This window comes from Schistocerca nitens, chromosome 12 (assembly GCF_023898315.1).
Source record: "Schistocerca nitens isolate TAMUIC-IGC-003100 chromosome 12, iqSchNite1.1, whole genome shotgun sequence".
Taxonomy (NCBI): domain Eukaryota; kingdom Metazoa; phylum Arthropoda; class Insecta; order Orthoptera; family Acrididae; genus Schistocerca; species Schistocerca nitens.
The window spans coordinates 2,153,517-2,177,221 of NC_064625.1; the positions used below are offsets into that span (position 1 = coordinate 2,153,517).

The following is a 23,705-nucleotide window of genomic DNA, read 5'->3' on the forward strand; positions in this document are numbered from 1 at the left end:
CGTTAATTTGAGTTTGGCAATGATAGTGGCAGAGGGTGGCCAGACGCCCTTTCTGTTATCAACCCTGTGCTCCCTCTCCCTCTGGGTACCAATTTAAGTAGGCTACCCCATCTATCTGTAAGTACAGGTATCCAATGTGAAAGTGAGAGAATGCTTTTCAGAATATTTGTGAATTGTGTAACTGAGGAGATTATACACCTAGTCGGATGTGGAAAACTGTCTAAAAACTGGATCCAGGCTGGCCAGCACACCAGCCCTCGTCATTAATCTGATAGGCTATTTCGATCTGGGACCAGCACACCTCCACAATTCCTGGAAGTGATGTGCTAATGCGCACGGCTATCTGGGCAGGTCACTTAAACCGTAAGTGTGTTTAAAAAAATACAACATTTAATTATAAATATAGTAGTGGAAAGCTTGGACGGGATGTAAATAATGGTGACAACACACTAAATAATAGATACAGTGTGTCATCAGAAGGCAAGTTAACGAGGCAACACAATTTTTTGGCTTTCAAACAAATTCTGTTTTGAGTGATAGAGCAAATGTACAAATGAAAATTCAAGTGAGAAAGCACAGAAATTATGAGACAGAACTGCTGGCCACTACTAAACTTCAGCAGTGCTGCCTCCAAGCATATGTAGAAGTTGCTACACTCCATAGTGTTTGGAACTAACAGTTCATCCCTCAGGGAGGGTAGAGGAGTAGGTCAAAAATGAAGGGCAGGTCATTCAGGAGACCGACACGAGAGGAACCCACCTGTAACGAAGACGAGGGTGGACAATCGCAAATGGGAGGTACCAGATGGAGGTGGTTCCAAATGTTACAAACTTCAGCACTGCCAGGTTCACTTCAGAGTGCGAAGTAAAGTCTCAGATGCGCCCACCTCATAAACTGGGCCTCAAACGTCTCTCTCATTACTTTTTCGAGACTACGACATTCTCACATCAAAACGTGATTTCCTCTCCCAAACCAGCTACTGCCTCCTTCTGTCACTCTCCTATCCTCTGTAGCACCTCAGCTAAACCTTACAGCATCCCCACACTGTTATCCCTACCCACGCAATCCTCCCTGCTGTCCCTAAGCACTGACTCACTATCACCCTCTTCAGTCCCACCACTGGCAAAATCAAGCTCGTGGCTTATCAAGTAACTCGTGATCACTGCACAAACGTGACAAGCTGAGTGCACAAATGGAAACAAAATGAAATGTGTGTGTATGGCAATGTTGACCCAGGAGACTCCTTCTGGGGAGTTCAGTCACCTTGTGGAAGTGTTTTTTATTTCGTGCCACTTTGGTGACTTTCATGATGGTGGTGGTGGTGGTGGTGGTGGTGGTGGTGCTGATACCAACATCCAGTCCCGAGTGGAGAAAATCCCTGACCTGACTGGAAACCAAACTGGTGGTCCCCTGACACATGACCACAAGTAGTTGATCAATGGGCACAGAACTGTACAAGCAGGAGACACCCAGTACTCAGTTGTTGAAAGTACTCTAAGGTACAACTTGAGGAATGTGAATGCTCGCTACATCACGTGGGGTACTCGGGTGCTCCCACTAGATACAGTTTCCTTGAACTCTGGTCCTAATTGCATCGTTCATTTATCTCCCCCTAAATTGTCTTAAATTCCCACTCTATCCTAACCTAGAAGGCTGAATTTTACAGCATGCTGCCACACTGCAATGCTGATAATTAAACCAGTAACTAACTTTTCATTCATTGAAACATTTACAGACACACAAACTGTTTCCTACACTAAGTGAAAATGACTTGTCCCATACAATCATAATCAATCAATCTTGTGCGAAAATGATTCAGAAGACTCGTGAATAAATAGATTGTTTCTTAACTTCCGAAAGTAGACATTCTAAGCTACCTTTCACTTTGTCATCTGGTGCCTTCATCCAAACTGCGATAGCTGCTCGGTATTTTATCCTCTCCCGTCTTCAATAAAGTTAGCATTAATTCTTCAGAGTGCAAACACCTCAAAATCCTTGTTGGTTGTCATGATAGACACTGTAGTTTCATAATTTCATATGTAGTGATAGCGAGCAAAATATCTCCTGTAGATGAAGCCATAAAATAGTGAGTAAATGAATGGCTGAACAGTTACCGCTAGCTTCATCAGGCACTATTACAGTGTCACCAATAGATGAGATTAGAGGGAAGTGACACACACATTGCAAACAGCATTGTGCCTCTGTGGCCAGTTGAAAAATTTGTGCCAACTGCAAGCAAAGCGGGGAACAGCCAAGTTCCCACATTCTCCCTGATCTTTCAGACACTTAAAAAAAATTTGCAACAGTATATGGGGCTCACTGGATTATGGCTTCTGTATACACAGCAGTAAAAAGGGTGGGGAGATGGGATGTGTGGAGAAAGGAGGAAGATGGGAAGAATGAGAGAGGAAACTGAATGGCTATCAGCAGCAGGTGCACAATTATAATATATCAGAAGAGAAACTGCATACTGGGCAACGGAGTGAAAGAGAGGGATACAAAGGTGGTGGTGGGGAAGTTGGAAAAGTTACGAATAGAGAATGAGTAATGAGAAAGGAGTATGATGTGAAAAGTGGAAAGAGGGGTGGGTAACATACTGAATGAAAACCACAACAGTATAGAACTGCAGCAACAATGAATGATTGCTATGGCAAAAAAACCACTCGTCAACAAGTGGTTGCAGAAGGTAGTCTTTAACTGATCAAGTGGAGGTATCATGCGAGGGTACTCCGAGACAGGAGGATGGCGGGGACAGCTCTAGCGTACACAGTGTACAACTGGTCTCGCTGAGGTAGAATATGTGACAGAACTGTTGAAGAAACAATTGATAGTATGGAACATAGTGCACACACGAAATGTGTGGTCAAGTTCTCAGTTAGCACCACTTTCATGACAGTCACTCGTGTGTGTAGACAGCTAGTTCCCTGCCATTCCACACAGAATACTGCACAATAATTGCAGCACAGCAACAAAGAGGAGGCAGTGGTGGTGATGGTCATAAAAACTGGTCTTGCAATGTACTGTTTCAGCATTCACTGTAGGATGTGAGTTTGGGAGGGGATGGGGGGGGGGTGACTAGAATATAATAAAAGTTTGATGGGCAGAGTAATATTAGCAAAACAAGAGGTAAATGAGGTCCTGGCAAGGACTGACAATTTTTCTGAGGCTGAATAATTTTAGGTGGTTTGGCAGTAATGGTCAGTGAAAAATTATGGGAAAAAGCATATTGGCATAATGGGAAATCCAATTCTGTACTAGATGAGATGTTGCAGATGTATGCACCACCTACCAAATATATACCAATATTTTTGATCTATGTATGATATTAGTGTGTGCAAAATGTGTAGCAAAGAAAAGAAATTGGAAACACACTATAAGACCTAACTGACCCAGTAATAAACCTAAGGCCACTTACCAAACAACATACACTCTGTAATGTCACAATTATGTATCTTGTATCCACACAGGCAACCTTCTCCATCTCACTAAATGGAAACTATTTATGTCAAACAGACTAATCATTCAGCAAATTAATAACAGTCTGGTATTGGTGGATTGATAACTCACTGTAGTCTACAAGCAAATGTGAGTTGTCAAGAGCTGTGCTGATAGGAAATTATTTCAAGATAGTATTCTTTAGTAAAGAACATCTCAGATAACACAGTGAGCTATGTAAACAGGCTCTAATCTGATTACCTTAGTTCCTGCTACTGGTCTAATTTACTTCCGATGATTACGTAAAGCTTCAGTCTACACAGAGGTACGATAGAACAAACAAATGCACTAATATGTAGATTTCTTACTTGTCTTACAAACTGACTCAAAGGACTTAAGAGCACCAGTCTCTAAGCTTCCAGTTTGTGCAGTACACTAAGGAAATCAAAAAAGTAAGCTATCCTATTAAGCACAGAGTCCATATTTAGAAGTTAATGTTTAAGAGGATACTGAAAGGTTATGCTGTATGTGTTACTGAATCAAATAAGCTTAGTCATTCTATCCAATTAAATAAGCACTCCAGTTTGTACCTGGTCAGACGAAAAAATGCAAAATTTATTTGTAACTACCCACTCACTAACTCTTCCACACAAAGCAATCTCCTCATCTGCATGGTTTGTCTCTGGAATTAGCTATGCAAATCAAAAATTCTATACTGTATTCTGCGTCTTGCTTGATTGGTGTGGCAGCGTACCTGAAGAAATATGATTTTCAAAAATCAATGAAATGCCCCAGCAATAAACATCAAAATCAGCAGGCACAAACACTGACAACATTTCGCGCAATATTTACGCAACAGTACAATAATAATGAATGTGGGGTAGTATAATTCTTCATTAGATACCTTTCGTGTTTAATCAGCTGACATTCGTTCGATTACACATGATGATCAAAGATTCAATTACAAAGTTCCAACGCAAGTACCACACTGAAACCATAAACGACACAAATCGATGTTCCCAAATTGTACTGCTCCACCAAATGATTATAAATATAGGTCAGAATACACACAATAAAATTCTGGAGCAAATAAAGTGTGTATCATCTGGGAAGGCACTAGATGAATAAAGATGTTGCTCTCCAAATTGTAACGGTAACAAACTGTTCATTTATTAACAAACAAATGACAAACTATGCTTCATGTAATCAAAACTCTGGGCATATTAAGTTTATTGCTTCTGCACCATCTCGCTTCAACGACACAGTTCTAAAATAACCAACTTCTACACAGTTCACACGATTCAAATTTTGTTTCCAGAAATCACCGCAAATTTCACTGACATTCAATCCGTCAGAGCCACAAGTGCTTCCACAACATTGCCATGGTGTTCTCGTAAAGTTCGCTCCGCTATTGTCCTCGATATTTCCATTTCTCGTACCTGCAATCACAAGAAAGAAAGTAAAATGTGTGTCAATGTACTTAACAGGATCCCAACTCGGATAACTTACTATTAGATCTACGTCCTCTTTCTTTATCGAAACTTTCAATAACTCGCGTTCTTTTGCCATTTTCTCTGCTTTCTCTTTATTTCTTTTGTCTCCTATAATAGTCATCGCCTGGAATTAAAGCAAAAATAACAACATTAACAACCTCAAGCTTGCAACGCTTCGAGCAAAACACACATGCTGAACACTGCGTGGGACAAAAGTACCCCGGAGAAATCCGCTGAACATATTTCCTTTTCTTCCGCATAATCGGTTACTTTCTCTAGGTCTGCAGCACCACTGTCATATTTCGCTACTTTTTTCTTTTCTTTGTCCTGTTGGACTTCATCGGAATCCGCACCGACATCTCCATTAACCTCCTCATCCGCCATGACTAAACTAAGATCAAACACCGCATATGAAACTCAAAGCTTTTAGACAACAAAAACTTAACACTTCTTGAACATCGTGTTGTCCGACCTCTTAGACAAATTGTATCTCTGGCACAATATAATTTTCTTGCCGTGAATAAAATTTTATAAGAGTTTGTAAAAACTAATAATTAGAGGCGTCTTCAGAGCTGTTGCCTACAGCCTGTTTAGTTTACAAAGCTTCCCAGCGTACATAAAGTGGCAATTGGTGAATGAGTTTAGTTTTAACTCCAGTCAAAGCATAGAGTTGAATGTAATAAAAAATTTACTCCAGTGCAGAATTCCTGATTCCGTAACATACGCGGTAGTGACCAATTTCTAATTCAGTAACATATGTGGTAAATGTTTTGTCAAGCATAGGTTTAGTTCCTGTAGATGGTATTGGTAGGTGCGACTTAACAAGACATGGCCTGCATCTCAATAGGAAAGGGAAGGGTAAACTGGCTGGGATGATAGCAAAATCCTTAAGGGAGGGGGGGGGGGGAGGCACTGCTGAAACTCATGGGTGTACTTTTTTAGGCTGAGATCAGTATCCAATCATCCTACATTGATTGAAATTAAGGTTAATGAAAAGTTCAGACAAGCAGGTACTAGAGATGTGAAAATGTCAGGTTCGCAGGAGAGCTTCTGCAAAGTTTGGAAGGTAGGAGACGAGATACTGGCAGAAGTAAAGCTGTGAGTACCGAGCGTGAGTCGTGCTTCGGTAGCTCAGATGGTAGAGCACTTGCCTGCGAAAGGCAAAGGTCCCAAGTTCGAGTCTCGGTCGGGCACACAGTTTTAATCTGCCAGGATGTTTCAATTTTTATAATACTCATACAATGTTTCGCAATACATGTGATTATTGGAAAAAACTCTGATGCATTTACGAGTATTTGTCTCTACCTTTTGAACCCAAGGATTATTTTCACTTGTGATGGCTTGCAAACTGAAGTGACAATTATTTATTTCAAGTATCAGAGGAATTAATGACTGCCCGTTTTTAAAGTGTCTTAAGCAAACGTCTGAGTGATCTACATGTACAGTATCTTTTTGGCACACAACTGAAAGAATCTTATTTCAGAGAATACAAAAAATCTGTCATACATTAAAAAGCACTATTAAGAAAAACGACTTTTTCTGTTTGTAGGTACCTCACTTATAACAAGTAATTTATAACTGTCGTTGATATTGTTTCTATTGTACACAGTTATTACCATACATTTTGGGGACAGCAAGGACAGATTTCGATAATCTTTACAACATAGATTTTCGAAGGAGATATTAGAATATTTAGTCACTAATGTATCATGTGAAATGAATGAATAATTACTTTTTCATAAGTCAAGACAGCGGTCTGATTAGTGGGATGACAGGGAGCAGGAACATGGCTGGAGGATGTTTGGAAATGTTGTAAATAAGTTACCTTATAGAGTTTTGGTTGGCTGTTGTCAGTGATGTGTGTTGTGAAGAAATGTTTCCACTTTACAAGTCGAGCATGGTTAATATTATTTTTGTGGTAAAGGTGAGACCTTGGCAGATCTTGGCAGAAAGACTGACAATACTGTTGTGCAATGGATGTTCGGTATTAGTGAGTTGCATGAAGGGTGAAGGAAGTGTTTGGGGATGTGGAAGGCTGAGTATGTCCACGAGGCATGGTCGAGGTGCTGTGAGGAGTTGATGTGGGATAGGTGAGGATGAGGATGTTGTTGGATTAGAGTGGTAGGAATTTTCTTGGCTAACTACAAGTAGTCCCTTGTGGTCATAAGACAGGAGTAGGTGGGACAGCTTCCTCAGATGGTGCTGGGAATGCTGTTCCAGTTCAAAGGCATGAGTCTATATTGCAGTGAGGCATTCAGTAATCTGTGGTCACACAGTAAAAGGATTTTACGAAAGGAGTAGAGGCTGATAAGTATAGCTTAAGCTTGGACTGTACGACTATGAAGGACCAGACTGAGGAGAGTGAGGGACTGATGGCACTGGGAAAGGTGAAGGTTCTTGTGATAGGAGAGTGACAACATGAGATGCCAATTGTAATTGTGTAAGCCCATTAGGCCGTATTCGAAATTAGCGAAGATAGAATGAGCAGGAATTCATGATTAGAAGGTTGGGCAGACAAAAACAGTAACTGAAATTTGTTACAAAAATTGGAAATTTTTAGTCGAAGTGTTATGATGGAAATAAATGGTAGGTACTATACAGAGAGCAATGCAGGAAGTTTGAAAGAAATAAACACACAATAGTAAACAAATACACAGGATCGTACAATTAGACTGAAAATAAAAACTGTGATCTAGTAATAGTCGTGCCAGGCAGGACGAGTCGATAGAGGAGAATCTGTTAAAAACCGCAGTGAAACTAATTGTTCGAAAATGGGGAGTCGCTGAAAGAGTGAGGAAATGTAGCAAGGAACTGTGTTGTGTGGTGGGCTGTTCAAATAGCTGCCATTTAAATTGCATTTATATAATAATATCACATACCTCGAGTATTAGTACAATCTGCTTTCTGCACAAATTAAGTTCAGTAATTTGATTGTAATAAATAAGAGCTGTAAAATAATTCTTCCGTTTGATGATGCATGGCTATAGTAACCAAAGACGTGTCATATCCACCCTCAGTGCATTGAACATTTACGTGTTTTGTCACAAGTTACCTTTTAAATAAAAATATGTTTAAGAAATTTTTGCTTATTCCACATCAATGAGGACCATTTCACTTTAGACCAGAATAACGTACATTAGCATATCTGTTTTTTTTGCAAATATTTATTGTGCATCTTCTGATGTTCTACATCCTCAAAGCTCTTCTTTCTATGGATCCACTGGAACGAAAAATACATTCAATCTATTCTGCAAGAATGCAGCTCTGATTCAGTTGTGAAACTGTCAATCAAGTATATAGCCCCATATATCTTATTTGATAGAAGAAGACTTAACTCACGTGGACAAGATTCTATCTAGGACAGCCATAAAAAAGGACACTGCATATGCAACAATTTATCAGCCATTTCGCGGACCGACCATTCTTGTTGCATCCCTCACATGTCCTGACTGACTTCCCTCAGTGATTACAGCACTGCCCTGTTCTTATAGCTCGTTGTGAAATGTTTATCTTACGGTCATTGAGGTTATGTTCTGCGAGATATTTCTTGACATTACACAGACAAAAAAATATTAGGATTTCTCTTGGTTGTGTAGCAGCGAAAAGTGGAAATTGTCACTCAGGATGCAGATTCAAATGGCGAATTGCGCACCGTCGTCATTCCATCAGTAAAGGACGAAGAAAACTGGAAGACATGGAAGGAAGTACCTACAAACTAAACAGACTACGGAGGTATTAGTGAACCAAGCTGCGAGCCAAGCAGCCAACAGCAACTCAGTCATCAAACCTTCTGCAATATGTCACATGTGGCATTGTACAGTCTCATAAGACTCAAATTCGCCAAATTCCACTGTGCTGGAACATAACCTAGCATTTCTGCTCGCATCAGACCATGCCATTCACCTTGTGGACAGTGTGGGTAGTTTAACTTTCATCGGTGCTAACATCCGGTCTTATTTCAAAGAAGCAGGAACCTCTAGTAGGCACAATGGAATTGGTCAATAGGATCTATGCAGTATATTAGCTACTTAATGAATATTTGTTGTGCATTTTCTGATGCTCTACATCCTCAAAGCTCTCCTTTTTATGGGTGCACTCGAACTAAAAGTACATTTAATTTACATTAAGTACATTTAGCTACCTAATGAATATTTTCTTCATGTTACGCAATCAGCCACGTTGTACAGCAAGAAGGGTGCGCCCTCATGGAATCACAAGCACTTATGAACTCGCTTGATGCTGGCAGTGCAAGATGCAAAGGATCGCCGGGCCCACAGCCACGACGCAAAACGGCAGTTAACCAAGTTACCCTGGAATCAGCCGACATCTCGTGAATAAAGGACACTGGGTGGAGTGCGTCAGCGTCACAGCTGATTCACATAAACTTATCTCTACCAGAGATATGTTGGTGTCACAAGGAATTTGGCGTAATGGCACGCAAATGTTCAGGGTGTTTATAAATTAGTTGTACAAAAGTAATCTTTAGATGTGAAAATGATAAATAACTTACAGAAATGTTTGACACAGCACTGAAGACAGTACACAATAACTACAAGTATTATTCTCGGCTAACACTGTTACTTCCCATAGTTCGCAACGTACCCTCGTGGTGGCACGTGTGAATGAATTATTCCAAGAGTCAGAGAGTGTGCAGTTCTTTTTTAATTAGTAATTTCTGTGTGATGTTGGGAGAACCGCTTATTCTTTGTTTTAACACGTACTCGAGTGTCACATTAAATTGAACGTTTCTTTACACAGTCATATGCACGATTCTCGTGCTGTAACACTAATATGTGTAGTCATACAACGCCTCGGAGTGTGTGTGATGTTGTTTATGGTTTCATGTATCCAAATTCGCTACTATGGTTCAGAGACATTTCAGGACTAAATTTCGCAAACCATCACCACAAAGACAAACTGTTGTTAAATGGCACAATCGTTTCACTGAAACAGGCTCTGTATTTTATAAGACGCCAGGTCAATGTTGCCCACCAGGCTCTGATGCAGCAGTTGAACAAGTTTAGCGGTCCTACATTCGTAGTCTGGGTGAATCAACGAGATGTGTTAGCTTAGAATTGAATATACATAGTGTTACAGTGTGAAGGTATAATGGACACGCCTTAGGTTCAGATCCTACAAACTAGAACTGTCTCAAGCTTTAGGAGAAAGTTGCAAAGATAGACGAGTTCATTTGATTGGTGGAACAATGTCCTGGTCCCCATGATCGCCTGATTAAATCCCAATGGACTTTCGTGTATAGCTTTAAATTAAAGACAGAGTGTTTGTTCCTTTACTTCTGGGAACGCTGACAAGCGGCAGCAGCAGATAACATAAGCAGGTGCAACCATACATCATGAGTTATTTAATAGGAGTTTGCAGGAAACTAAATACAGATGGGATATGTGTCGTGTTACAAAAGGTAACCACACTGAATATATGTAAATAGAACTTGGAAATATACTGCATTCAGTGCTGTATGAATCATTTCTGTAAGTTATTTAATTTCTTCACAATTAAAGGTTACTTTTGCATAACTAATTTATAAACACCGTGCATTTCACGTTGCAGTTTAAAATGCCAACAACAGCAGCCTGACATAGGAGTCTATCAGCCTATGGACCCCAGGGTTTTCGTGTAGGATCAGATGCCAGGCCTCCTGTTCCTGGCTGACTCCGGATTGACAGGTAGCATAGTGCTGTGGGAACAAGCTAGGTGAGACAGCGAGTAAACGGAGACTTTTCTGTCTACTATTAGTGACACAGCTTTTCAGTATCATGGGCTAAGACACATGAAAGTGGATTTCCGAGTTCAGTGCAAATAAAACCAGAATGTTGTGGTAGCGGATGTGTTAGTGTCAATAACAGCGGCGGACTTTCTATGCTATCACAAACTGTTGCTAGACTTAGCTATGGGCGTGATTAGTTGCAGAGTGCACGCAGAATAACACGGTCAATAGGTGCGCAATCAGTAGGGCGCATGTGGGGAGAGCGGTAGTGGTGGGAGTTGTGGGAAAGTGCTGTAGGAGAAATGCTGAGCGCTGGAGGGAAAGTTCCTTTCCAAACTGCTGGAAATATTAACTGGAGCCCCCTTGAGGCTCACACCTGCATGGTGACCATTCAAAGCGATCTATTGCCACCTCTGCTTCGGATAGCATCTAAAAAGCATTCCACAGCGATTTATTTTTGCTTTGCCAGTTAACCATTTGTAACTTTCAGAAAAGCGTCATGACTGGTGAATGTTATGTAACTCCTACATTTGTCTTGTTGCCATGTTAAAATTTACATCTTTCGCCAAAACACAGTGGTGTTTACACACAAAGTCGCCTCTCTAACACGTTGCAAGAAAATTCTAAAACTGTGCTCTGTTAAGTGAGGAACTGAGGAAAAGTAAGGTCAATGGCTTATGAAAAACCACATGCTTTACGCAAAAATTAACGTGTAATGTCTCCACTAATGTTGTTTCATAATCCTAAGCATTTATCGTTTTACCAGCTATCGATGGCTAGAAAAATTACATTCTTACGACGAAAAGGTCTGAAGTCGGTGGAATAATGCGGTAGATAATGAAGTTTTGCATAATGACCACGTGACAGTATACTCTCCTCTTTGCATGCTCTCATTTGCAAAAATCTCATTTCGATGTCTCAAACCATTTATGAACTATGAGGAGTGTTGTGGATATTTTGTTCTGAATTTATTGCAGAGGCACTTGATTGCAAATGACTGTGCCACATCAGATCAATTTTCTCTAGATTGGTGACAGATAGAAATCTCCACACAAGTCTAAAGAAAACTTCAACATGTTAGCTAAATTTCGTACGTAGCAACATACACTCCTGGAAATTGAAATAAGAACACCGTGAATTCATTGTCCCAGGAAGGGGAAACTTTATTGAGACATTCCTGGGGTCAGATACATCACATGATCACACTGACAGAACCACAGGCACATAGACACAGGCAACAGAGCATGCACAATGTCGGCACTAGTACAGTGTATATCCACCTTTCGCAGCAATGCAGGCTGCTATTCTCCCATGGAGACGATCGTAGAGATGCTGGATGTAGTCCTGTGGAACGGCTTGCCATGCCATTTCCACCTGGCGCCTCAGTTGGACCAGCGTTCGTGCTGGACGTGCAGACCGCGTGAGACGACGCTTCATCCAGTCCCAAACATGCTCAATGGGGGACAGATCCGGAGATCTTGCTGGCCAGGGTAGTTGACTTACACCTTCTAGAGCACGTTGGGTGGCACGGGATACATGCGGACGTGCATTGTCCTGTTGGAACAGCAAGTTCCCTTGCCGGTCTAGGAATGGTAGAACGATGGGTTCGATGACGGTTTGGATGTACCGTGCACTATTCAGTGTCCCCTCGACGATCACCAGTGGTGTACGGCCAGTGTAGGAGATCGCTCCCCACACCATGATGCCGGGTGTTGGCCCTGTGTGCCTCGGTCGTATGCAGTCCTGATTGTGGCGCTCACCTGCACGGCGCCAAACATGCATACGACCATCATTGGCACCAAGGCAGAAGCGACTCTCATCGCTGAAGACGACTCGTCTCCATTCGTCCCTCCATTCACGCCTGTGGCGACACCACTGGAGGCGGGCTGCACGATGTTGGGGCGTGAGCGGAAGACGGCCTAACGGTGTGCGGGACCGTAGCCCAGCTTCATGGAGACGGTTGCGAATGGTCCGCGCCGATACCCCAGGAGCAACAGTGTCCCTAATTTGCTGGGAAGTGACGGTGCGGTCCCCTACGGCACTGCGTAGGATCCTACAGTCTTGGCGTGCATCCGTGCGTTGCTGCGGTCCGGTCCCAGGTCGATGGGCACGTGCACCTTCCGCCGACCACTGGCGACAACATCGATGTACTGTGGAGACCTCACGCCCCACGTGTTGAGCAATTCGGCGGTACATCCACCCGGCCTCCCGCATACCCACTATACGCCCTTGCTCAAAGTCCGTCAACTGCACATACGGTTCACGTCCACGCTGTCGCGGCATGCTACCAGTGTTAAAGACCGCGATGGAGCTCCGTATGCCACGGCAAACTGGCTGACACTGACGGCGGCGGTGCACAAATGCTGCGCAGCTAGCGCCATTCGACTGCCAACACCGCGGTTCCTGGTGTGTCCGCTGTGCCGTGCGTGTGATCATTGCTTGTACAGCCCTCTCACAGTGTCCGGAGCAAGTATGGTGGGTCTGACACACCGGTGTCAATGTGTTCTTTTTTCCATTTCCAGGAGTGTATTATGTAATATGCAGAAAATGCAAAATAATAGCGATCCGTGTTTTTCACTGCAAACTTTCTTGAATTTTTGTAGTGTCTTATTTAAATGAAATATCTCAGTAACTATGACTTTAACGAAATGATGGGCCTGTCATTATGAAGTGGCATATAAAGCTACAAATATGAAAAACATGAAATTTTTTCACTAATAGTTCCGTCAAATCATTTGAGAAAGACTGCAGGGCGCGCGCATCGATTTTGTCATCAGAGATCATTACTGACAGGCCGAAAGTGGGCAAACTATGCTGGCTACACCTTCTGCACAAACGAATGAACTCGCCCAGCACTTTGGACGAAAAATGATCACTGCACATCGGCCACCGTATCCTGAGTGCACTCTATTGTTATGAGGCAATCAGTGCAGATATCTAAGAACACAGGCACTGTAGCACCAGAGGCATTGCAGCACAGAGGGAGAAGAAAGACAAAATCTTGAGCCTTATATATGCCATGAAGCAAAAGATTACTTCTACCAACAACCAAACAAAGGAAGTCGTACAACACAAAGAATTATTAGGATAAGAAAATACAGAACTATGCAAAAAACAGATCGTCAACAAGAGCTGTTGGATATTATATGCAAGACGGTAGCCAGCTGGGAGCGCCACGGACAGCATCCACGGCCAACGGTGACGCCGAGAACCGTCACGACTGTCATTGAAGACACAAGTTGGTGCAGAGGAGGCTGAAAGTGGTTGACCCAGACAGTGAGACAGGAAGCGACATGCGGCAAATAAAAGTCGCATCCTCAGTGTATCTGGGGGAGGCAGACGAGGGACACAGCATAACATTCACACATCACAAGGTCCCCCAGTCTACGTCAAAGTACGAAGACTGGCACCGGACAGACATAGTATGGCTCAACAAATCGTAGAGAATCTGTTGCAGACGGGAGTAGTACGGTCTTCAGAAACCCAGTGGGCATCACCGATCCATGTAGTGGTGAAGAAGGGCAACTCTTCTCGATATATAGGGATTATCTAGCACTTAACTCCTGTATGGTACTGAATATATATCCTATTCCCATCCTGCAAGATTTTTAATTTGTTCTGGCAGGTGTTTAGCGTGATAGACTGTGGGAAGGCCTACCACCAGATATCAATGGCTTCTACAGTTATACCCAAAACAGCAATCATTACCCCCTTTTGGGCTGTTCGAATCTGTACATATGCGTTATCAGTTTAAAAATGCTGCATGGATTTGGTAGCATTTACTGATTCACTTTCATTCTGTTTTTGCTATTTGGACGATATCTTGTTTTCTTTCAAAAACTGCTAAAGTGTATGATAGACATACTCGATGCACTTCAGAAACATGGCATTGTAGTCAAACAGATTCGTTCAAAAATGAAATAAGGTCTTATTTTCTTCCATCTCTACTGCTTCCCCATACGACGTGTCCCACAAGCATCTGCCGCCTTTAGATTTCTCCAGAAACTCTGTCATGACAGTTTCGTCCGCCTTACACTGAGTTCCATTAGCTATATTTGAACAGGGTTTAATCCTGCATGCATTGACAAAAAACGAACTTCCGTCAGGCGGTTCTCACAACAGCAATACACACTGCACAGTTTATTGCATGGACTGTCACGTGATCATAGCCAACTGATAGCGCAACTGTCGTCTGCTGGCCAAAATGCCTACATATATTCGGTGGGCTCGTGAATTTAATTAATTAAGCTTTTTTTAGCAAACAACACAATCATTGGAAATGCTTATTTTAGCGACTGCAATTATACTGTACCTAGATGTCTAATTTATTCATGTATAAAAATACAAATTCAGAACTTTTACACATCAGAGCTTCACCTCTGCTTCTTATAGGTAAAGTACTACAAAACAATTTATTTTGATGTTGTTCCCACTCATTAATGTTATAATATTTGTTGATAAGGGAATATTCATTTTTGCGAAGGTTTCCACAGTTTGTTCTGTGTGGAGCATATGGAACATCCTAAAATGATTATCAGTCACGGTTTTGTTCGTATATTTGCTCTGGACTGAAGCTAACGAAAAGTTATTTTTCAGGTGTGATGTTTGCCACTGCTGTTCCAATTAATTTATGTCTCTTTGTCTGAAATATGAAGAAAATCAGAATATGGTAGCTGTGTAAACAATGGGTACTCTTCTATGAGGCTTCCTTTTGCAAGGCCATATACTACTTCATTATGCCAAATACCTGAGTGCTCCTTTTACCATTATTACATTTGCAGATTTATTTTCATTGTAGGCTTTCATTATTAATGCGTTACATAATAGATACAACTGTTATCATTTTCCACTTTAGAATATCTAATTGCTCCAGAGCAGTTCTAGAGTAAGTCAGAATTAATTAGTGTCTTGTTTCCTTTTTCAGTTCCAGACTTAATTGCTTCATTAACAGCTGTTACTTCTGCAATATAAGTAGGACTATTGCTTGATGGTGGTAATGAAAACTTTTTACCCATCTGCAACTTAGGACAACAATATCTGCAACCAACTCCCTCATAAGTTTTGGATCCGTCAGCACGAATATGCAAAAAATCTGGCCTTCACCTCCCCCCCGAATTTATTATTTCCCTGTTAGCTCCAAACTCTGGACCTGTTCTATATCATACATAAAAAAGTTCAGGTTGGGAGGCGGTTGTTTCAATTTTTTTTACCTAATACTGGTAACACTCGGCCCTTCCGTGTCAAAGAGAACGTCAGTCTGAGACATCAAAAGCCTGTTACTAACAGTGGTGCTCGTTTCTATTCTTCAAGGTATCCTCCTTCTGCCAAACGCTTAAGCCGGGTTCACACACGCAACGAAAGTATCGCCACAAGTCAAGTCATTCTGAAGTGGCGCTGTGAGCTACCGTTCACACAGGACGCCACAAATTCTTCGTAATTGCGCAGTTTGCAAAATGGCGTCACCTGTCTCAGCTGATTAAACGGCTATACATATTACTAAATAAGATGTTTTGGAAACATAATAAATGTAAAATGTTACTTACCAAAGTGTTTCTCGTCTCTCTTGTCTCGACTACATGTTTTAAGAACCGGTCTGCAGCTTCAAACCAAGCAAGGCTGGGTTTATAAATACCATCTGTAGACGCACCACTCTTAAGTGATTTCAGTATTTTTTATGTTCATTCATGTAAGCATTTCGAATGCTTCGAATTTTTAATTTTGTTGTAGCTACATCAATTCCAGGTACATATTCACGTATACTGTTTACTATTTCAATTAATGCAGCATCTCTCAAATTTCTGTCTTTGTATGATTCGCTTTTGTGGTTCCAAAGGCATTCTCGTTCTTGATACACCTCCAAGAATCTCATAATTGTCGCTGTAGACCACTTTTTCGACATATTAATAACAAACGTACTAACAAAAGCACTATCTGCGAACGAATACGCACTAGAAAGGTTTTAATCCAGCCGCGAGGTAGCAATCGAATGACGTTATTCGATTGTGGAGAAGGCAAAATGGCGCAACAAAGTAGAACCAAGTTCAACTTTTTGTGTCATGATAAAAGTTGGGCTTCTTAAATGGCGCCACCGAAAACTATGAGTTCACACGTGCAACTACAAAGCAACTGCCGTTCGCCATTAGCAGTGGCGATACTTTTGCTGCCTGTGTGAACCCGGCTTTTTAGCTATGATGGGAGGGCCCCTAAAACAGTTCAATTTCGTTTTGTGGAATATCTTTGGTGTATTTGCTATCGAAATGCTAAATCGCTGGACTAGCGTCAGTGCAGTAGGCATCAGGGATTGGTTGTTGTTTATGTTTGGTTCGGGGCGGGAGATCTTGTGAAGCCGGTAGTGTAACTGTGCAAGGAAAAACAGTACGCAGATAGGTTATGCAAATGGGTGACTATGAGGACGTGGGCTTGAGCCTTTTTAGAGGAATGGACACGATTCAAATAGATCAGGACAATGAACATCTGGAACAAGAGGCAGCGGAAGAGCAGCGTAGAAGAAATGAAGAGGTTAGCAACGGGTAGTTTCGAAATGTTAATTATGACACAGCGGAAAGAATGTTTGCGGTAATATGGTTTAATGTTGTGTCTAACACTGTTTTGTTTTTTGTTTGTGCTACAGCTTCGAAGTATTTTGAAACAAACTTTTGCCGACCTGTCATTCGATGACGACGACGAAGAGGATGATGATGACGAGGATGACAGCGGTGCAGATGATGACAGCGATGTTAACAGTAGTGACAGTGATGATAGTAGATGTGGAAATAATGAGAGGCAACACCAAGGTGACATAACAAATGTTTAGCTTCATAATATTTACCTTTTTTTGTCACTAATATTTTGGTAGACTATCGGTATAGTATCATTTCAAGATGTCATTTTATTATTCACATTTTGCCATAGAACCCACTGTATTAAGTCATCTGAAAATTTTTCGATACACTGTGACCAAGAGACATTGTCATACGTTTGAAAGAATTTATCAGCCCAGTGGTCAGCGTACACAATTTATTTCAATTACTTGGTTTTACCTAAATGGAAAGGCCACTTGAAACTGCTATGGAGAAAATATGCGAGTTAGGAAATTACAGGTAGTTAAGAAACTGAAATACAGTGAAGTGTTTTCAGAGATCTTGCAGCTTCTGTATGTTACAGCTGATGAACAGATTTGCTGCCCAGCGTGCAATAGTTCGTAATGTAACAGTGCTACTGCTCAGTTGTGGTTTTGAGCATTTAATATATCAAGTGTAATGTATACATAATGTTTTATTTTATCAACAAGTTGTTTGGTTTTTGTTTCAAAATTTTCATTCAAAATATAGGGGACATTGAGTCTTTCATCATAACTTTTTCATTTCGAGATACGAAGAGTGTCACAGGCTGAAAATACCACCCACATTATTGTAAGTTAAATCTTCAAATTACATTAATTGAAGATTAACAGCAGATATTAAATATTACTAATGAAGCATTAGCATTTTTACAATCTGTATTACCAAAAGAAGTCTGTAATATGTCGTGACAGTTGGCTATCGCCAATCTGGGACTCATATTGGCCATGTGTTAGGCTAAAATGAAGGTATGAAACCAGCAACAAAGGCACAAACTTGAATGTAATCTAGAGATTGCTTATTGTTAATCAGATGTGCCTGTTTAGTTTTTGACAATTGCTTTCTCGATTTTGTCCACAACCTTTTATGTTCTTCTTTGTGGTGGGCCTGCTTATTAGAGGATCTGTTGTGTTATGAAAATCATATAATGGTGTGGGATGACATTATGTACTCAGGAAGTGCAAATTCTTTTTGTGAGACATTCTAATAGGACATGAGTGACACATGTTACTTTATGGTTTTTCAGAAAATCGTATTTGCTAAGTATCACTATGTGAATTACGTTGTTACAAATTACAGAACCTGCCTTAATGGTTCATTGTTGCACCTCAAGTGGATAAAGAGGCACAAGTGTCTGGTGAATGAAGGTCACCATACAAAATCCAGTCCAATGTTTATTTTGTTCTATAAATTCTGTGAGCTTCAGTGATGTAGAATGAATCAAGGTGTATATTAACAAAGGGCATTAGCTGCTAGGAACTACTTGTCTAAACTTTATTTATATGAGGGTCACTCCAAAAGAAATGCACACTATTTTTTTAAAAATCCATGTTTTATTCTACATGCTTGAAAGTTTTACAGTGTGTAGATACATCCTTTAGGGACAATATTTTCATTTCTCCACATAATTTCCATCCCTCTCAACTGCCTTACGCCATCTTGGAACCAGCGACTGTATACCCGCACGGTAAAATTCTGGACCAACCTGTTGGAGCCACTGTTCGGCAGCATGCACAAGAGTGTCATCATCTTCAAACCTTGTTCCACAAAGAGAGTCTTTCAGTTTCCCAAAGATATGATAGTCACATGGAACCAGGTGAGGACTGTAAGGCGGGTGTTTCAGTGTTGCCCATCCGAGTTTTGTGATTGCTTCCATGGTTTTTTGATGACATGTGGCCGTGCATTGTCGTGCAACAGCAAAACATCCTGCTTTTGCCAATGTGCTCGAACATGACTCAGTCGAGCTTGAAGTTTCTTCAGTGTCGTCACATATGCATCAGAATTTATGGTGGTTCCACTTGGCATGATATCCACAAGCAAGAGCCCTTCAGAACCGAAAAACACTGTAGCCATAACTTTTCCAGCAGAAGGTGTGGTTTTGAAATTTTTTTTTCTTGAGTGAATTTGCATGATGCCACTCCATTGATTGCCTCTTTGTCTGTGGTGAAAAATGATGGAGCCACGTTTCAGCACCTGTCACAGTTCTTCCAAGAAATTCATCTCCACCATTCTCGTAATGTTCCAAAAGTTCGCTGTATACTGTTTTTCTTGTTTCTTTGTGAGCCACTGTCAACATCCTGGGAACCCACCTGGCACAAACTTTTTTTAACGCCAACACTTTCGGTATTCTGCAAACACTTCCTTCCACTATCCCAACGTAGCGTGACAATTCGTTCACTGTGATGCGTCTGTCAGCAGTCGCCAATTCGTTAACTCTCTGTACATTGTCTGGAGTGTGTGCAGTACGAAGCCTGCCGCTGCGAGGACAATCCTCAATATTGCCGTGCCCGCTTTCATCACGTAACCTGCTTGCCCACCGACTAACTGTACTGCGATCGACAGCAGCCTCTCCGTACACCTTTTTCAGCCTCTTTTGGATGTTTCCCACTGTCTCGTTTTCACAGCACAGGAATTCTGTGATGGCACGTTGCTTCTGACTAACATCAAGTGTAGCTGCTATCTCGAAGACATGCTGTGACGGTGCTACTCACAGGAACAGGTTGAACTAAGTTTGAAAACAAGCAGGAAGGGTGTACCTACACACTGTAAAACTTTCACACATGCAGAATGAAAACTGTATTTTTACAAAAATAGTATGCCTATCTTCTAGAGTGACCTTCGTAGTTAGCTATCACAAACGGTGATGTTTTGTTTGGCCATACATAGGCTTAGACAGACATACTAAAGCTAAGAGCAAATGCATTAATTTGAACAGAAAAAAGTCACCTCTTCCTCGATTATTCTACTATCTACTAATTTTTTGAATATACTTAAAGAAAAGTCATTGCAGATAATTATACGCCCATATATCTGATGTCAGTCTGTCGTAGAGCTATCACTTCACAAACGAGTCAATGTGGCAGGTATTTGACATTAAGCACATAGTGAGGAAAACTTCAGTTTGTCGAAAGTTACTAAGTGCTCTCATTATCGCGTATTCGATGACTATAGTCTGTGTAATGTGTGCTCCATTTTAAGCGAGAAGCTTTACACAGAATTGCAAAACGCAAGCTCTTTACTATTTTAGAATCAGTTTGTGTAATCGGAAATTGATATGATCTGACCAAACTAGTGCTTCAGGATTTGCAACTGGGTGTAGTTAATAAGATTTATTTGGTCAGTATTTTGTGAAACTAAAATTACTGGTTATGTTGCACTATTCACTGGAGATATTAACACTGTGCTTACAAGCTGTGGGACCTACTAATAAGTCAGCAGTGAGCCGACACTATTCAGTTCACGATCACACACATTAGTCCTGCAGCCTACAGGGTTAGAACTAATTGTGTCTCTTGCCAGTATGTTTACATCTGCATATGTACACTGGAAACTACTGAAGTGCGTGGCAGAGGATACTTAACACAGTACCAAATGCTAGCGTTTTTACGCTTCCCAATATGGTTTAGAGAGTGGGAGAATGACTACATAAACATATGTGTGCACTGTACTTAGTCAATTTTCGTCCTCACGATCTCTATAGAAGCGATATATAGGAGCTTAAAAATACCTCTAGATTTTTCGCTCCTCGAAGCTCTGTAAGTAGGCTTTCATAGGATATTTTTTTGTACATTTTGAAAGAATCTCCCAGTTTCTTTTTTTTTTTTTCCTCCCAGAATTTCCGTGACTATCTCCCTTTAGTCGAGCAATCCTGTAACCATTTGCTAGGCCCTTCTCTGTACGTGTTTGATTTCCCTCGTTATTTCTGTTTGTCACGGGTCCAACATACTCGATCATTGTTCTAGGATGGGTTGCACGAGTGTTTTGTAAGCAGTCTCCTTTATAAGCTGATGGGATTTTTCCACTACTCTACTGATAAACTGAAGTCTTGTACCTGCATTTGCACGTGATTATACTCAGGTATTTGAATAAGTTGACTGATTCCAACAATAACTGGCCGATGTTGTGGTTATGGGGTACTGTGTGTTTTCATCCTGTGACATGCACAATTTTGTGTTTATGAACATTTAAAACAGGTTGTCAATCTTTGTACCACTTTGAAATCTTAACAGGATGGTACTTTTAACAGATAACTACATCATCTTCAAAAGTCTAAGGTTATTTTTTAATATTGTTTGACAAATCACGGGCAGAAGCATTCCAACACAATTCCCTGGGGCACATCTGAAATCACTTCTACAACTGTCGACAACTCTACGTATGTACGAGATAATGTGTCACATCCTCCCCAAACGTGTTACATCCTTCCCACTGAGAAAATCTCTAATTTTCTTCGATGCCCCATACAATTGCACTCTCGGTAACTCAGTTCAAAATACCTCGGGCCATCTTCTGGGATGGACAGAAATGTGATTGGACAGTAATACCCATCTTCTAGGTGGGTGTGACCTGCACTTTCTTCTGAATACCACTGACACCAGTACTTGTCACACGTGTTTGCAGAGTTCGTGAGTCCTCCTCCTGCTTTGCCACATTTAATTTCAGTTCCTGTGTGATCCGCTAGTATCTACGCACTAATTTTGCTGACACCAACAGCCTTTACATATAACCAGAATGTCTTTGGGTTTTATGAGAGTTCTTTCGTAAGATGCTGCTATGGTAGTCATTGGAGACTTCGAGCATTGCCCTCTTTTGACAGTCAAACACGTTTCATTCAGCATCTTTCCGTGTAGAGCCTTATGCTTTGTTTTATACCTACTATGCATTAGTCTCTGTTTCTTTTGGTGTGACTGTATACTGTGGAGGGTCTCTCCCTTTACGCTCGGTATATATCTGTCCAATGTATGCTCGGCTAGTCTTTTAACCCTTTGTTCCCTGACATAAGAAAAAATTTACTTTTTAACATTTTCTTTGCAGAATTTATGCTATTGTGGCCTCAAATGACGGTAGGATTTTATTTTAACACAACGTTTTTCTCTCCTGGTACTCAGAAGTACCGTCAGACTCCATGGACAGAATCACAGCATGTGCAGAAAAATGCTCAAATTTTTATAACTTGTACTTTATTCCACATAAATATTAAATATTTTTACATTAGGAAATTAATTAACAGAAATATGATATTTCTGAAATTTTTTTAAATTTCGCATAAATTTATTCTAGAGCAACTTCACAATACATAGTAACTTAGCTATACATTTTTGACAGTATATACATATCACATATTTAGTGATACCTCATGAAATTGTAGGAAACAGTTCTTTTTCTCATTGCAGCACAAATACACTTTACATGTACTACATTGTGAATGTGGTCTCGACTGAATTTTATTTTTCACACACATTTCGCATTGTCCTCTTTTACAACTGAACACTACAAAATGGTTTCCTCGGTTGCCAAGACGTACATCCTTCGGAACAGAAAAGTTATCCTTCCTTCTCTTTGGGAGAGTTATTTCATCTTTACCAGAGTTTCTCTTTTTGAGATTTGGCACTTGCTGTTCATTCATTAGCCCTAGTGCCACAGCACGCCTGAATTCCAGCAGTGGCAGTGCCCCATATAGATTACTGAAAATGACGTAAGCATTGACAAAAACAATTTGTATTGTTCCCCAGAAGAGACGGTGTCACCATTTCTTTGATCGCTTGTCAAGACCATAAGTTGAACGTAATCTGTCTGCATGAGCCACACCACCCATGTTTTTTTTGTAATCACATACAATAACTGGGCATGGTATAGTCATACTAGTTCCATCTTTCTGTTTTCTTGTCACTGCGCTCTGTTCAGTGCCATGGAAGTTTGACGCAAAATACACTACTTTATTTTCCTTCCATTGAAATACTGTTAGGTCTAAAGATGACTCTCTGTGATTTGATTTAGACATTTTTCTTTAGGTAAATTCCGTGGTAAACCTTTCCTGTTTGTTCTAATTGTTCCACAGGCAAATGTATTTACCGATTTCTGTGTGAGAAAAAGTGGACAGAACAACTAGTGAGAGGTAACGCGTTGTTGCTACAATAAAGTGTTCGCCCAACCTGACGGTACTAATAAGTCCGCCTTATATTTTCCACTTTATCTCATTCACTTGTAACGTAATGCTTCAAACTATTATAAAAAAACAAAGAAGGTAAGTACGTACAATGGAAAACTCAACGGAAGTTTCAATAAACTGCGCACAAATTCAGGCAACACCATGGAAACAAGCACATACAATCTTCTGTTTTCACAGCAGCGCGCGAAAAACAATTTCAAGCTCTGACCGCCAGAGAGGTCTACGTATTGCACATTAACATCTATGAAACAGTAGAGCAGAGT

At 40.9% G+C, this 23,705-nt stretch overlaps 2 protein-coding genes across 2 annotated transcripts in view; one reads left to right on the forward strand and one right to left on the reverse strand.

Annotated features, from left to right (window-relative positions):
• Positions 1 to 4,580: 4,580 nt before the first annotated feature.
• LOC126214849 (huntingtin-interacting protein K) lies at positions 4,581 to 5,339 on the reverse strand. The gene is made up of 3 exons (XM_049941485.1): positions 5,148 to 5,339; positions 4,945 to 5,052; positions 4,581 to 4,874 (listed from the first exon to the last, which is right to left on the reverse strand). The coding sequence occupies exons 1-3, from the start codon at positions 5,310 to 5,312 to the stop codon at positions 4,779 to 4,781; spliced, it is 369 nt and encodes a 122-aa protein (XP_049797442.1). The 5' UTR covers positions 5,313 to 5,339; the 3' UTR covers positions 4,581 to 4,778.
• Positions 5,340 to 16,689: 11,350 nt separating this feature from the next.
• The window catches only part of LOC126215301 (trichohyalin-like), a 262,572-nt gene continuing 255,556 nt past the window's right edge, over positions 16,690 to 23,705 (forward strand). The window contains exons 1-2 of the mRNA XM_049941984.1: positions 16,690 to 17,172; positions 17,285 to 17,447. Of these exons, the coding sequence (XP_049797941.1) occupies positions 17,044 to 17,172; positions 17,285 to 17,447 (292 nt within the window). The 5' untranslated portion in view covers positions 16,690 to 17,043. The remainder of the gene's footprint in view (positions 17,173 to 17,284; positions 17,448 to 23,705) is intronic.